Source organism: Topomyia yanbarensis, chromosome 3 (assembly GCF_030247195.1).
Source record: "Topomyia yanbarensis strain Yona2022 chromosome 3, ASM3024719v1, whole genome shotgun sequence".
In the NCBI taxonomy this organism is placed as follows: domain Eukaryota; kingdom Metazoa; phylum Arthropoda; class Insecta; order Diptera; family Culicidae; genus Topomyia; species Topomyia yanbarensis.
In genome coordinates this window covers 345,868,797-345,883,220 of record NC_080672.1, presented here as the reverse complement: position 1 = coordinate 345,883,220, position 14,424 = coordinate 345,868,797, and the positions used below count along the sequence as shown (strand labels likewise).

The window sequence follows — 14,424 nt, the reverse complement described above, 5'->3', positions numbered from 1 at the left end:
GAGCCCCTCCTAACTACCCCCCCCCCCTTACTCTATCAAGAATATTATTAACCCAAAAGCTTGACTTAGTGAAGTTCTAAGATGTCACAAAGTTTCAAATTCCAGCTATTGATAAAACATAGGAATTTCATGAATTGAAACCTAAAAAGGTACCCGGGTACCGCGTCGGATACATAACGGTTAAACTCGAGTTCTTAAATTGGATCGTTTACAGTGCAGCCTTGTGTGTAGCCGATGAATCGTCTGATGAGATAATGTTTTTACAGCAGGGCAGACCATCAGACGTTTTACGTTTATGTGGAACGCACGCACACCATAATAATTTGGCAATCATTTTCATTTGCAATGTGTTGCTTGCAGGGTGGCCAGCCAACTCGATTTATCGGAAGTCCTTCCGATTGTTGGCTTGCCTTCTGATTCACAATCGAACGGAGTAAAATTGATTTTTTCGTTTATTACTTGGCATACCATTGAAGGAATTCGGATAAATTTGAATCAATCTGTTCAATTCGTTTCTAAATATTAATTGATTTATTTTATATATTTATTTATCTATTTAACATAAAATTTACGAAATTATCTTAAAATTTACCCATCCATTTGAGCCAACGTATTGAATAAACATAGCGAACGCTGATTTATCTCTTAATGGATAATCGCAATTATCGCTTTGATAATATAAATATAGTAAAAAATTATTGAACAACTAATGTCAACTTCATGTTTTTAGAACAAAAATGAGTAGAGTACGATGAACTTCTTGTATAGGTAGCCTTATTACAAAAAATACAATCTGGCCACCCTGAATGCATACATCAGCAAGAGCAGCCAAACGTCTTCAAAACAGTGCTAACCCTCGGTGAGTTTGGTGGTGTGCTTCGCTTTGTTGAATCCATTCAACTCTCTCACGGCACGGTTGGTCGACTGCAACAGTGTTCCGCGGATGTTGTAGCAGTGCAGTTTCTGGTGCTTGTTCGATAGTAAACAATAAAGTTAGTGCATTATTCGAGTCCGCATTGCTTTGCAGAAGGAGTCTCCAGAAAAATGCAGTCCCACAGCAAAAAGCGCGTCTGCTACTACTATGACAGTGAGTACTGTGCACCAAATATTACGGGGCTTTTCCTTCGAATATTAGACATTATTCTGACGAATATTTAAACTTTTCCTGTTCTAACGTAGTCGTCTGCAATGTGTTTATATTATTGTCGAAACGCTTGTTGGGGATTTGAATCTGACGCATCGAGAAATTGTTTTCAAATTTTATGGACACTGTCTCTAGCGCTCACTTCTAAAATGGCGACCGTACAATCAGGAGGATGTTTGCCCGTGTGTTGAGAGAATGGAAGAATTTGAAAGTACGGTCGCACGTAGCTGCATTTCGGGTTGCCAGAAAATCTTGTTGATGATTGTATTTAAAAAATGTACATGTAAATTTTATTAACTGGACGATATTAAAGGCGCATATCTCAGGAATTTGAACGCGCTCCGTGATGAAAATTTGGCACAAATCCCGTACCAATATCCGTTATAAACATTTTAAATGGTATACTGCAATTTCAACAAGTACTAACGGTAAAAAAGAAAGAAAAAAGGCAACACTGCGAGATGTGATTCAGAATGCCCGCACTTTGTGTACGGTGGTAGACACCAAGTGATGCTAGGAGACAGTGGCTATAAACTTTAAAATTGTGCTATGCCACCGTAGGGAGGGTTTCTCTAATCTAGTTTTAAAAGCTAACCATGGGAATCATAATGTTGATATTTGAATACTTCAGGTGACATCGGTAACTACTACTATGGCCAGGGACACCCGATGAAACCGCACCGGATACGGATGACGCACAATCTGCTGCTTAACTATGGACTTTACCGAAAAATGGAGATTTATGTGAGTATTTCTGTTTGAGTTAGTTTGTCGGATCCGTTTTAATTAATTGGTCGACTCATTTCAGAGGCCACACAAAGCGACAGCTGACGAAATGACCAAGTTCCATTCAGACGACTACATTCGGTTTCTGCGTTCGATCCGTCCCGATAACATGTCCGAGTATAACAAACAGATGCAGAGATGTACGTTGCTGAAAGTAGTTAAATTTGGTTGGATTGTGAAGTGACCTATTTTTTTTATTCTGCAGTCAATGTCGGAGAAGATTGCCCAGTATTTGACGGATTGTACGAGTTTTGTCAACTTTCGGCTGGAGGCTCGGTAGCGGCCGCCGTAAAGCTGAACAAACAGGCTTCGGAAATTTGCATCAACTGGGGAGGTGGTCTGCATCATGCCAAGAAGTCGGAGGCCTCTGGATTTTGCTACGTAAACGATATTGTGTTGGGCATATTGGAACTGCTCAAGTATCACCAGCGAGTACTGTACATCGACATTGACGTGCACCACGGGGATGGCGTGGAGGAGGCGTTCTATACCACCGATCGGGTCATGACGGTGAGCTTTCACAAGTATGGCGAATATTTCCCCGGAACGGGAGATTTGCGGGATATCGGTGCCGGCCGAGGAAAGTATTATGCGGTGAATATTCCGCTGCGAGATGGAATGGATGACGAGTCGTACGAGTCGATCTTCGTGCCGATTATCTCGAAGGTAGGTGTGCTATTGGAATTGTTGGACATCGTTCAATACTTGTTTGATTGGATTAATGGCGGCGGTGCTTGGTATGGCTGAGCAACTCTGATAAAAAATCCGTATACCTTACAACAACGAAGCGCAACCGTTCACTACGCTCAGGCTGTGTCAGTCCGCATGGTGCACAGATTTTTTCGCAAGCGTTGGTTAGCTTAGGTTCAGTAATAATAAGTAATAAGCTAATTTAATTAGGATCGTATTCGTCAAAACTGTATTCTGGCTGCGGTTTTTGTATTTCCACCAACGATGTACGATGGTTCATAGATGAATCAAAAATCGGGGTTCGAGTCGTTGATGGAAAAATGTAGTTCTAGAGGACCGTGTCGATCATGTGAGCCCTCGGCCACCATGGTTGTTATGTAGGGAGTTTTCGTTGTGAAGCCGAGATTCCACACCCGATCACGTGCGCTTGTAATAAATGTTATTCTCAATAGAAACGATCGGGTTTTAACAATATTTAGGACCGTGTATTGATCCGGGAAAGTATTCTCAGGGGTCAGTGTCAGCTCTAGCCTTTGAATTTTGTACATTAAGAATTGGCTGCAAATTCTGTCTAAATAGAAAATCAAGCTCCGTTATGGTATATAGTACCAAGGCTAATTTTTTTCTGGGGGTACAGAAAGTAAGACGCTGCTCTCATAAAGCCAGTCGTCGAATGTTCGAGTCCCGTATCAGTAAAATCGTAGAGGTACAGTCTGTAAGTGTCTTGTTCTCCGATATTTGGGTGCGAATTCTGTTGAAACAGCCAACCGTACTGTTACTGACAACCCATTTTTTGGTCTTTCCCCGCTTTTACAGGTCATGGAAACGTTCCAACCATCGGCGGTAGTGCTCCAATGCGGTGCTGATTCCCTGACCGGGGATCGGCTCGGTTGCTTCAATCTCACCGTTAAAGGCCACGGCAAGTGTGTGGAGTTTGTGAAAAAATACAATCTGCCCTTCCTGATGGTGGGTGGCGGTGGTTACACCATCCGCAATGTATCGCGCTGCTGGACCTACGAAACATCCGTGGCGTTGAATTCGGAAATAGCCAACGAGCTGCCGTACAACGATTACTTCGAGTATTTCGGGCCGGATTTCAAGCTGCACATCAGCCCGAGCAATATGAGCAATCAGAACACAACGGAGTATCTGGAGAAGATCAAGAATCGGTTGTTCGAAAACCTGCGAATGTTGCCACATGCACCGGGCGTTCAGGTGCAAACCATCCCGGAGGATGCGGTCAATGACGAGAGTGAGGACGAAGATAAGGTGGACAAGGATGAAAGGCTGCCACAGAGCGACAAAGACAAACGAATAGTGCCGGATAATGAGTTTTCCGATTCGGAAGACGAGGGAGAAGGTGGTCGAAGGGATAATCGATCATACAAGGGAAGCGCACGGAAGCGACCGCGACTGGAAAAGGAACCTAAACCCGAAGAGGTCAAGGATGAGATGGAAGTGAAAGGTTAGCATTTAGCACAATTTCTAGTAGTTGATTTTAAGCGAATAAATGTTATCGGTTTGTTGTGATAAAAATGGTTCCTTTGCTCTTCTTTTCCCTTTCTGAATGCTTGTAGCTGAGTCGGCTGGTGATAAGGAGGAAAACAAAGCGGCCGAGGAACCGAAAAAGGAAACCACGGCCGTTGCATGATCAGTGTTGGCCGCATATCGGAAATAACCCGACAGTGTGTAGCATGATTTCGCAATCATCTGCATGAGTTACAGACTCCACCACACATCCATGAGCATTCAGATACACACAAGTGACAGGGCAATCAACAAGAGTCTATCCATACATCGCTGATAGTGCGGGATCAGAATGAATGCTTGTGTGGGTCAGCATGAATTTTTTTTCTATACGTAGGCATAAAGAAAGCTTTACTTTTAAGATAGGACATCATGAATTTCTGAAATTCTGAAACAAAAATGATGAAGGCACTAGTTCCATTGGTAACTAGTAACCGTATCATACTCGCTTCCCCCTCTCATTGACAAATAACTAACAAATACTTAGCATTGAAATCATTGTTTACATACCATCAGACAATTTTTAGCAACAACCGACACACAGAAAACCCACAAAATAAAGTTTGATCTCAGGAACGGTAACACACGTTTTTAATTCACCCACTTTTTCAGTGTCTTAATTTATTTTAGCTAGCAAAATGGGAATTATAAGATAGTATCTGTTAAATTTCTATTTATTAATCGCTCCCCACTAACATGTTTTCCTGTTTTGATGTCCAATGAATTTTTCATTGTGAATGCACAACTATAATCATAGCATGTACGATCATTTAGAAACGAATTCATGCATTGAAAGCAATGTAATAACACAATTAAAATAGAATTAACAATGAATCGCCTTGCGAAGTATTGAAGGTAAACAGAAAGATGAAATTAATCTTATTCAATCTATTGAAGTTTCTATTGCTTCGAAAATTTCCCTAACTTCATTGTTAAGCAATCAACCTTTTTCTGCAGCACGTAGAAGGACAGTATTAGGATCTTTGTTATAGCACTGAGTTTCAATTTGGAGACAGTTTCGTCTGCAGCCTATAATCGCAAGGCAATCCCATGTTCTATGGTTCACAAAGATCACATGAAAATGAATCAGCGCACTGAATAGTAGCTATGTGATCATTGAGTTTGCAGTTGCCGGTTAAAATCCTATACAATTTTTTCAATTGGCAACGCTGGATCGCAGCAACCTTAGACAAATAAAGTGTGTATTTTTTTTGCTCCCGTCAACCTCACCCTAAAATAAAGTAAATTTACGTAAATAGTTGGTTTTTCGGAAAAGATTTAATCCGGGGAGCTTGGGTTGCTTATCTATCCTTCCGGCCATCATACCGTATAGTAGATACACTTAATATGTATATCTAAAAATTCGATATGATACCTGGTGCAGAAAGTGCACTAATTACCTGACAATCTTCTTTTATTCGATTGTCTGCTCAGAAAATCATTTTCCGTACCCAAATATCACATGTGACGCTTGTGATAAATGGAGAAAACCACGAGGATGGTGGAAGAGCACTGGGTATAGGGTAAAGTGCTCCTCGGATGGTACCAAAATGATAAGCAAAGGGAAAGTAAGGGTTATGTTCGGGGTCTGGAAGGAGAGTATTTCGCATTTATTTTCATTTTTTTTTGTCTTTTCATTTGTTTCTCTTGCTATAATATATGCAATTCGGCGCAAGAGAAGGTGACGGTCAAGGAATCGGAAAGCCAATAGTCCAAACAGATCAGGAACAGGAAGGAGGACTATGAACAAGGAAACAAACAACAGATGAGAAATCGTTTACTTATTTGTTATAACTACAATACTAATCACAATTATTTTGCTTTTCTTGTCTCGTTTCAGCAAACCAAAATCTCTCTACCATCTCTTCGTTTTTCTTCCTCCAACTATCCTCTATGTAGTGTATCTGAAACTTGTGGGACTGGTTAACAGCCGGCGCCTGCTTGTGGAAGAAACTGGTGTGCTATATGGACTAGCACATACGAACAGTTAGGCTTTGTAGGTCCTCATCTTGACAGAGTTTAGATGGGCGGATGAACGTCTGCCAGGGTGTGGGCTGAGAAATGTCAAATGATAATAGTTGGTTCTTCGGAAAAGATTAATCCATTGCCATAAACAAAATGCCGGAAGTTTCTTTTTCATCTAGCGTGAAATTTTTTTCAGCTTCAAATTATGATGACCAATCGCTAAAAAGTGCAATGTGATTCTAACAAGTTGTTTTTCTCGATTAAAAGATAGAACGGACACTACGCTGCTCCATTAGGTTTGATCAAACCGAAAGGTGATGTCCAATACGGTACCCGCTCTGTTACTTATGAAGAAGTTAGTGTTGAACCGACAGTAGGAATCGAGCCGATTCAGAATAGCGGGTGGCTGCCAAGAGCAATGTTTTCCCGATAGATGCAACTAGAATCAAGTTAAACGATATAATAAACCCAGAACTATTTACCGGTGAGCTCATTATATTTTATCTTTACCTATAGTCATTCAACTTAAACACTAAATACGCGTCAATTTCTTGAACACGCATTCTTGTCAAGGCATGGCGAAAGTTTGATTATAACACTGGTACAATAATGGTACACGTATTATAACTGAGCGGGGCTTACCGACGGCAAAATGGCCTCGGAATGTACCGAGATAGGTCATTGAAAAATCGTTAGAGCTAACACCTACTACACCCCGAGATTAAGTTGTTTGAAAACTTTTTTTTATAATGCCATTGCCGGCCAGTGGGATTTAGAAGGAGGCAGCAGGGACAGGAAGGACAGGAGTCTAGGGGCTTAACGAACGCCCCCCCCCCTCCGACCCTGCTGCGAGCTGAGGAGTTTTGCGAGGATATGTTGGAGTTTGGATTGGGCTTTGCCAAATTGAAAAAAAAAAACATAACTCCGAAAGCAGTTTCGACGAAGCGAGTCTGTGCCGCTTCTGCTAAGATCGTAAGATTCCAATAATGTAAGATCTTAGCAATCAAAGTACTGATTATGGCATACTGGCCATTGCGAACGACAACGGGCAGGACACTGATCACGAATTGGACGGCGACTTTGGGCTGACGGGTGTGCTGTTGAAATGGCGAGCGGGCTAACAGAACGGCTGCCTCCGTCCCAAAAAAACCCTGGCAGGACTCCGGATATGTTCAAAACTCGTCACCATTTAGTTGGTGGAACTAGGTTCGGTTGAAGCATTCCCGAATTTACGCCGATCCGGCTCTGAACACTACTCCCCATGAAGGATAGTGTCAACCCTTGCATGACCTCCCTGCTTCATAGATAATCATGGGATCACGGGAAGAAGCACCCCACAGAAGCCAAAAGTAGTGGCAGCGAAGCCCTTGGTGGAGGAGCTCCACAAGTTTGTGGATGCGAGAAACAATGTCCATAAGGACATTAAAGAGATGGTAATCAGAATCTGAAATGCGGTACTGTCTGCCCTGAATGAGTATGACACGGCAACGCGGAAGGCTGATGTAGTTGAACGAGCATTCGTGTCGGCTAAGACTGCTATCTTCCTAGCCCCTCCGAAGCAGGGTAAGGAGAAGCAGACTGGTGTGGAGAACACGACAGTTTTGTGACTTTCTCCTTGGCGGGCCCAAAAAGCTCGAGGGTGCTGTTGCCGAAGAAAAAAACGACACCCAACAGGGAGAAAGCTGCAGTACCGTTGTAGGTCGGAAGGAGAAATACGGGAAACAGAAGAAGAAGAAGGAAGAGCCAAAAAGGGAGCAGAAGAAGAAAGGAAAGCCTTCGGCTCGTCAGAAGGCGCCAAAGGGAGATGCACTGATCGTCGAAGCGAATGATACGACGTCATACACTGCTCTTCTCAAGAAAGTAAGAGAGGACCCAGAGCTAAAGGAATTGGGAGAGAACGTTGTTAGAAGGAGGCACACTCAGAAGGGCGAGATGATCTTCGCTCGCTCCATCGCGCGCTCGTTGCTAAATCCTTGCGGTGCGAAGCGAACGTGAGAGCTCTGTCGCGGGAAGCCGTAGTCGAGTGCAAGGGTCTAGATGTGATAACGACCGTTGAAGAACTGAAGGGTGCACTGATCGAGCAGTGCAAACTGTATGTACTGGCGAGTATCCGGATTTGGAAATCGCACGGAGGAACTCAAACGGTGGCGATACGACTACTGGTGGCCGTTGCGAATAAGTTGGCGGAGACCGGCAAGATAAAAGTCGGATGGTCGGTTGCGATCTCGGACATCTGGCGAGAAACTGCAGGGGCCCGAACAGGTCTGCATTGTGTAGAAAATACGGTACGTTGCTAGAGACTGCACGAAGCAACCAAAGTGCATAATCTGCAAACCGAAGGACGGGAACGACCACACGACGGGAGGCGTCAAATGCCTTGCGTACATAAAGGCGCAGGGAGGCCAATGATGATGGAGATAACCCAGCTTGATTTCAATCATTGCGACATTGCACAGCAACTGTTGTGGCAGTCGACAACAGAAACGAAGTGCGACGTTGCAATTATTGCAGAGCCGTATCGTGTTGCTCTCGATAAAGGGAACTGGGTTGTGGATAGTGCAGGGATGGCTGCCATACAAGTAATGGACGGTTTCGCTGTCCAAGAGGGGGTGGATAACACACATGAAGGCTTCGTGTTCGCCAGGATCTACAAATTTGTCTGTAGCTGCTATGCTCCCCCGAGATGGACACCTGAGCAGTACAATCGCATGCTGGACGCACTAACCGTCTCGTTAGTCGGACGAACGCTGGTTGTTATAGGAGTAGAGTGGGGTAGCAGACTGACCAACGTAAGAGGGTACAGCTTGTTGGATGCCTTGGCGAAGCTGGATGTGAGACTGTGCAACGAAGGCTCCGTAAAGACGGCCGAGAATCCATCATCGATATAACATTCTGCAGTCCTTCGCTGATGGTTAACATGAATTGGCGAGTTAGTGAGCAGTATAAAGGGCTTGTACAAGGACCTTTTTGTGGAAGCACTTCGTGCTGACAGCGTCATTCCAATTCCGAGTGCCGATGAGCTGTCGAAAACAGTAGTGAGAACATGTGATGTAACAATACCGAGGAAAATGGAGCCAAGGTCCGGCGTAGTGGTGGAACGAGAGGCTCAGCATTCTCCGGGCTGCCTAAAAGCCACGTTCAGAGAGCAAGATCTGAGGCAGTCAGAGAAGAGTGTAAGGTAACATTCCGGGTAGCTAGGGCCGCTTTTAAACGCGAAATTGTACTAAGCAAGTCCACCCGATACAAGGAGCTGTGCAGAGAAGTAGACGCCAACCCCTGGGGAAAGGTTTACCGTGTCGTTATGGCCAGTCGAAATGTGCGCCGACAAATTGAAAACTATCGTGGAACTCGTCTCTTTTCCCGAAGCTCTACCCAACCGCATGTCCGCCCACACCGTACGTTGATACAGACGGTGGAAATGTTGGTGACAATCGAGTTTCCAACGACGAGCTCCTTATTGTGGCAAAAGGGCCGAAAGCGAAGAAAGCGCCCGGACCGGATGGTATCTCCAACGTGGTACTGAAGACTGCGATCCTGGCGTTTTCGAACAAGTTTAGGATAGTCCTACAAAAATGCCTGGAAGATGGCTATTTCTCGGATAGATGGAAGATCCAGGAGCTGCTGTTGCTGCCAAACCCAGGAGATCCAGCATCGTATCAGCCTACATGCCTGCTGGATACTCTTGATTAGCTCTTGGGAAGGGTCATCCTTAACCGGCTGACAACCTAGACTGAAAGTGAGAACGGACTATCGCAGAGGCAGTTCAAGTTCCGGAAAAGGGATATCGACGGTGGACGCCATCCGCACAGTCATCGTGAGCGCGGAGAAAGCATTGAAGCAAAAGAGAAGGGATAATCGCTACTGCGCCGTAGACGCCGCCGGTAGACGTTAAGAACGCGTTCAACAGTGCTAGCTGGGGGCTATAGCCGTAGCGCTGCATAGAATGCGGGTTCCAGAATATCTGTGCAAGGTTCTGAAAAGTTACTTCCATAACCGAGTACTGGTGTACGAAACGATCGTGAGGCAGAGGTCGATTAGGGTCACGGCGGGAATTGAACAAAACTTTTGTACATTATAATGTATCGTTTCAATAACATTCTTTTTTTTATAAAAAGTCATAGTGGGTTGCAGTTCTTGGTAAGTTGTTAAACACATTCTGAACTACCTTTTATGTATTGGTTTTCCAACACGAGTGAAAGAGCGATTTGCAAAAAGCACATTTCCCCTTACTTATTTCCATTCAAACTTAAACGCAATGTGCAAATCCGGGGAGCAACCAATCGCCCCCAAAATGTACACAAACCTTTGGGACCACAAAAGAAATTGAAAGTGTCGTGCTAAAAAAAGGCACTTTAATTCACACTTGTTCGCAAAAGCGTATGCAAATTATGAAGTAAACTTGTAAGTAAGTTTGTACGCGAAATTGTAGGTAAAATTGAACGCAGCGCTGAAACCCAAACATTCTTGAAAACACATATGAACACTTGGAGACAAACTTGTATACATACGTGCACATAACCTTGTGTACATACAATTACGTAAACATATAACTCAAATTTGTAATGCAATTTTGTTTACAAACATCAAACTTGTACGTTAGTTTGTAGCCAAACTTGTACGCAAACTTATACGCATACTGTTTGTTTTAGAAAATGATTAGCACTTGTACTGGCCCTGATGAACAACTTAGACGGGAATCTTTTGAGCTGATGAGAAGTAATGAACTGAAACTTGCGGCCTTATTCTGCGCGGCGTGTGACGTGAGGTGACTACACTCACCTCACTTTACGTGACTTTTTTCGCTCGATTCTGAGAGTCGACTCGGGTGAGGTGAGATTCTCCATTGCGGTTAAATGGGCGTCTCACGTCACCCGAAGTGACTCTTCAGAATTGGGTGAGAAAAGTCACGTAGAGTGAGGTGAGATTAGTTGTCTCACGTCACAGGCCGCGCAGAATAGGGCCGTTGGTTTGGCTAAAATCAGAACTTCTTTTTTTTGCGGGACACCATGTAGGACTAGGGGTTTGCTTAGAAGATTGTGTTTTCGTTTTTTGGAGCTAGTGTCAAACCGGCGCTAACTTAGTCCTGTCACTAAGTTAGTGTCAGATCTGATGAGAGGAACTCCTTTCCAATACCTAATTTAGGTTTATGTTGTATTTGTAAAAACTGCTTTAGAGAAATAATATTCACAGCAATGGAGTTTAACCAATTACATGTTGCTTTGATATTATCAAAAAGAAGAAAAACAACAAACCAATATAACAGTTAGAATTATTTTTAATATTCCAATCGTCTAGTCTAATGATAGCACCGAATCCAAACTGATCAAACTGTCACCCCGACTCGAACGCGACGCAAGCGAGTTCCTGTTGTCTACTAACCGAGGTCCGCCGAGGTAACTGATCGGATTCGCAAACTGCCGCTTGTCGGCATCCAAAAAGAGAGGCGGCAAATGTCTATACTTGGTTCGCATCACTAAGGTTACCGGAACGATGGGCTGCCGCGCGATGTCCCCAGCTATGCTATCCACTACGTCCGCCGAGTGGTCTACTGTGGGGGAACTATCACTGGGCGTGGGTTCCGGCGTCATCGGCTCGTCTACTTCTACGATTGTTTGATCTGCAATATTAGGCTGATATCTATAGTACGGAGTTTCGTATTCAGACGGGAAAATTGGAGGTGGTGATGGCGACGTCTCAGCATCTACGGTGGGTGCCAAACTATCTAATGCTTCCTAGATGTGATGGTGCGGATACAATGTGGTTAGGTGTGCGTTAGAAATCAGGTGCTTAGCCCCCGCTCCATGGCGTGGACACTTGGCACTTACTTTTCGTTTATGATGACGGCAGAGTGGTTAGTCACAGTACACGGCAAATGAAACACACATAGATGTTTATTTTATAACAAAATTCTTTATTGGTTTTTCTTACAGTTTTGCACTACTATCTAGAACGTAAAGCACAAACACAAATGAACACCACACCCTGAAATTGGTATACCGATGCACCTTGATTACATCCCGAAGCCACAAAGAGATCGTGCGACACTTAACCCATCCGTTCACACACATACATATAAAACGCAAGCCAAACAAAAAAAACTAGTTCAGCCACGCCTCCTTTTTTCAAATTTCCTCATTGGTCTACGTTGGCGATTCCGGGGTTTCATCGATTTTGTACGGAAGCTGGTTAACACTGGTCAGTGCCAAAGGCGGAGGTCCCCAGGACACTTGTCGGGGAATTCGAGGTCGCAGCCCATTGGTTAGCAGTGGTGTTGAGGAGGCCACTGGGGGTGGTGTGGATGGAACAGCTGGCGATGGAGGCGTATCGACGAACATAACCAGTTTGGGTCGCTTGCTGCGGGAGTTAATCTTAAAAGCGGTGTCCTTCACCTACGGATGGGATTGTGATGGAGTCGGATGAGTGACAAGTTATCCCCAAGCAGTTTTAGGTACTAACCATGCGTTGGATGCTTTTCGATGTAGAAGAGGGAATCACAGAGAATTTGTTCCGTGCATTTATTTATAATATTCGTTCTAGTATCAATGCTAGGGACTAGAATCGTCTGAATACTGCCTATTTACAAATAAATACTATGTAACTTATAGACTAGTCCCGTTCACGAGTCGGGTAAACGAACTGGGAACTGTGGACGTTTGACACTTTGGTCCACAACGTTGCCATTTGGAATCGCTTCAGATCATGCAAAATAATCTCTAACGAAAAGTGAAACCATTAGGTTAGCAAGCAGATGTTGTTATTTTGATTGAAATTATGTGATTCTTACGGGAAAGGTTGTAGAACTTGAGCTAGTTAGATTAGCATGAATCAGAAATGCGGGTTTCAAAGACTAATGGAATATTGTTGTTTCTTGTTACTATAATGGTAATATTTGGTAGCAAACCTTAAATATTTCTATTTGGTTGTTAGTGCTAAAAATTAGTTGTAATTGTAAACAAGTCTCGTTGTTTGTGTGTTTGGAACATGCAATGTGATTAATGTAAGACAGCGATAGTAGAAGAGTATGTACGAACAGATAGATAGTAGAATATAGGAAAATAAATGAAACTACACATCGATCTTATCACTTTTTAGTTGCAAGTCGCCAAGATCCAGCTTGTTTAGTGTTACTTCACTGATCGAGCTAAACGGTGCTAAGCTCTTCAATGTCATGCTTACCGGTGGATCGAGCAGTTCGGTATCGGTATCGGTATCTTCCTGATCGGAGTGCGCTGATCCGTGCGTCGTTCCATTACCATTGGCCAACGAGATACTGTCTCGGCCACTTTGCGAGTATTGATCGTCGGATTCACTGTGTTTGACGAGGGCCTCGGACTCCTCGGCGGCCAGTGATTCCCACTGAGGCTCGTGGTCCATCAGTTGGCTATCTGTTTAGTTATAGAAAAATGTACGTCTAATGATTACACCACAATTGGGAAGCATCATGCAGTTCAGGTATACCTCTGATTCCACTCAATAACTGAATAGCCTTGTCGTTGGAACTTAAATCGGCATCGTTTGCCACGGGATTCACGGGAGGTGTTACACTTCCATTTTTCAAAATTCCTACCAGTGGCTTTGCAGTTCCATTTTCCTTCTTCTCATCTATTGGAACCTGTGAATTCGAAAAGGACCTTCAAAATCTATGATAGGCAACTAGAAACATGGAGAATTCAGGTCATCGATATTCCAAACCATGTTAAAGAATGATTGTCTTATTGCCCAGTTTTAACATCAATGTAATATGGTCTTCAAAATTTAAACTTAGAAGATTTTTCTGGTCTTTAAAATAAAGAATAAAAATTCAAAATCTATCCAGTAGGTACTTTACAATTTATTCCTCAATCCTCAACATCCGCTGTTTGTAATATGCTGACAAGATTAACACACGGTAATATGATCGGCATACTTATAGTGCGTTGTTTGAGGATAAATAGTGCATTGTCCAGAATCAAAAAACACGAAGTTGGACGGGTTAAACACATATTTACCATTCGAACTTCGTTGTTCAGACAATTTTCGTACTTCGTAATGTGTTTAGGGTTATTTTCGTAAACAAAGCGCTATGCTATTTATAATTTCATAAATATTCCAACAAGTACGTTTTTCACATGATATATCTACATTCCTTAAAATCGGAACTATTTTACGCCAAATTGCGTTGACAGATGGACGAACATTTTTACATTAGAAATCAACAACTGAAGTATCATATTTTTAGCCCATGAAGTGCGGACATAGTACTAAACAATTTTTCGTTGTTAATTTTGACTACTGTTAATTAAAATTATTAAAAACTTTAGAGCTCTAGCCAA

General features: G+C 43.2%; 2 protein-coding genes across 9 annotated transcripts in view; one reads left to right on the top strand and one right to left on the bottom strand.

Moving 5' to 3' along the window:
• Positions 1-856: 856 nt before the first annotated feature.
• On the top strand, positions 857-5,034 carry LOC131690463 (histone deacetylase HDAC1). Its single transcript, XM_058976247.1, has 6 exons — positions 857-1,087; positions 1,776-1,888; positions 1,953-2,070; positions 2,136-2,596; positions 3,437-4,085; positions 4,198-5,034. The coding sequence occupies exons 1-6, from the start codon at positions 1,045-1,047 to the stop codon at positions 4,269-4,271; spliced, it is 1,458 nt and encodes a 485-aa protein (XP_058832230.1). The 5' UTR covers positions 857-1,044; the 3' UTR covers positions 4,272-5,034.
• A 6,335-nt stretch (positions 5,035-11,369) lies between these two features.
• Positions 11,370-14,424, bottom strand: part of LOC131694102 (axotactin) — a 147,694-nt gene continuing 144,639 nt past the window's right edge. For 5 of the 8 annotated variants that reach the window (XM_058982486.1, XM_058982489.1, XM_058982488.1 and 2 more), the window contains 3 exons: positions 13,571-13,724; positions 13,289-13,497; positions 11,370-11,742 (listed from right to left, as the gene is read on the bottom strand). In XM_058982486.1, the coding sequence (XP_058838469.1) occupies positions 11,404-11,742; positions 13,289-13,497; positions 13,571-13,724 (702 nt within the window). In that variant the 3' untranslated portion in view covers positions 11,370-11,403. Of the gene's footprint in view, positions 11,743-12,002; positions 12,502-12,613; positions 12,826-13,288; positions 13,498-13,570; positions 13,725-14,424 lie in introns of those variants that run through there. The other 3 variants (XM_058982493.1, XM_058982490.1, XM_058982492.1) reach the window with 3 other exon arrangements.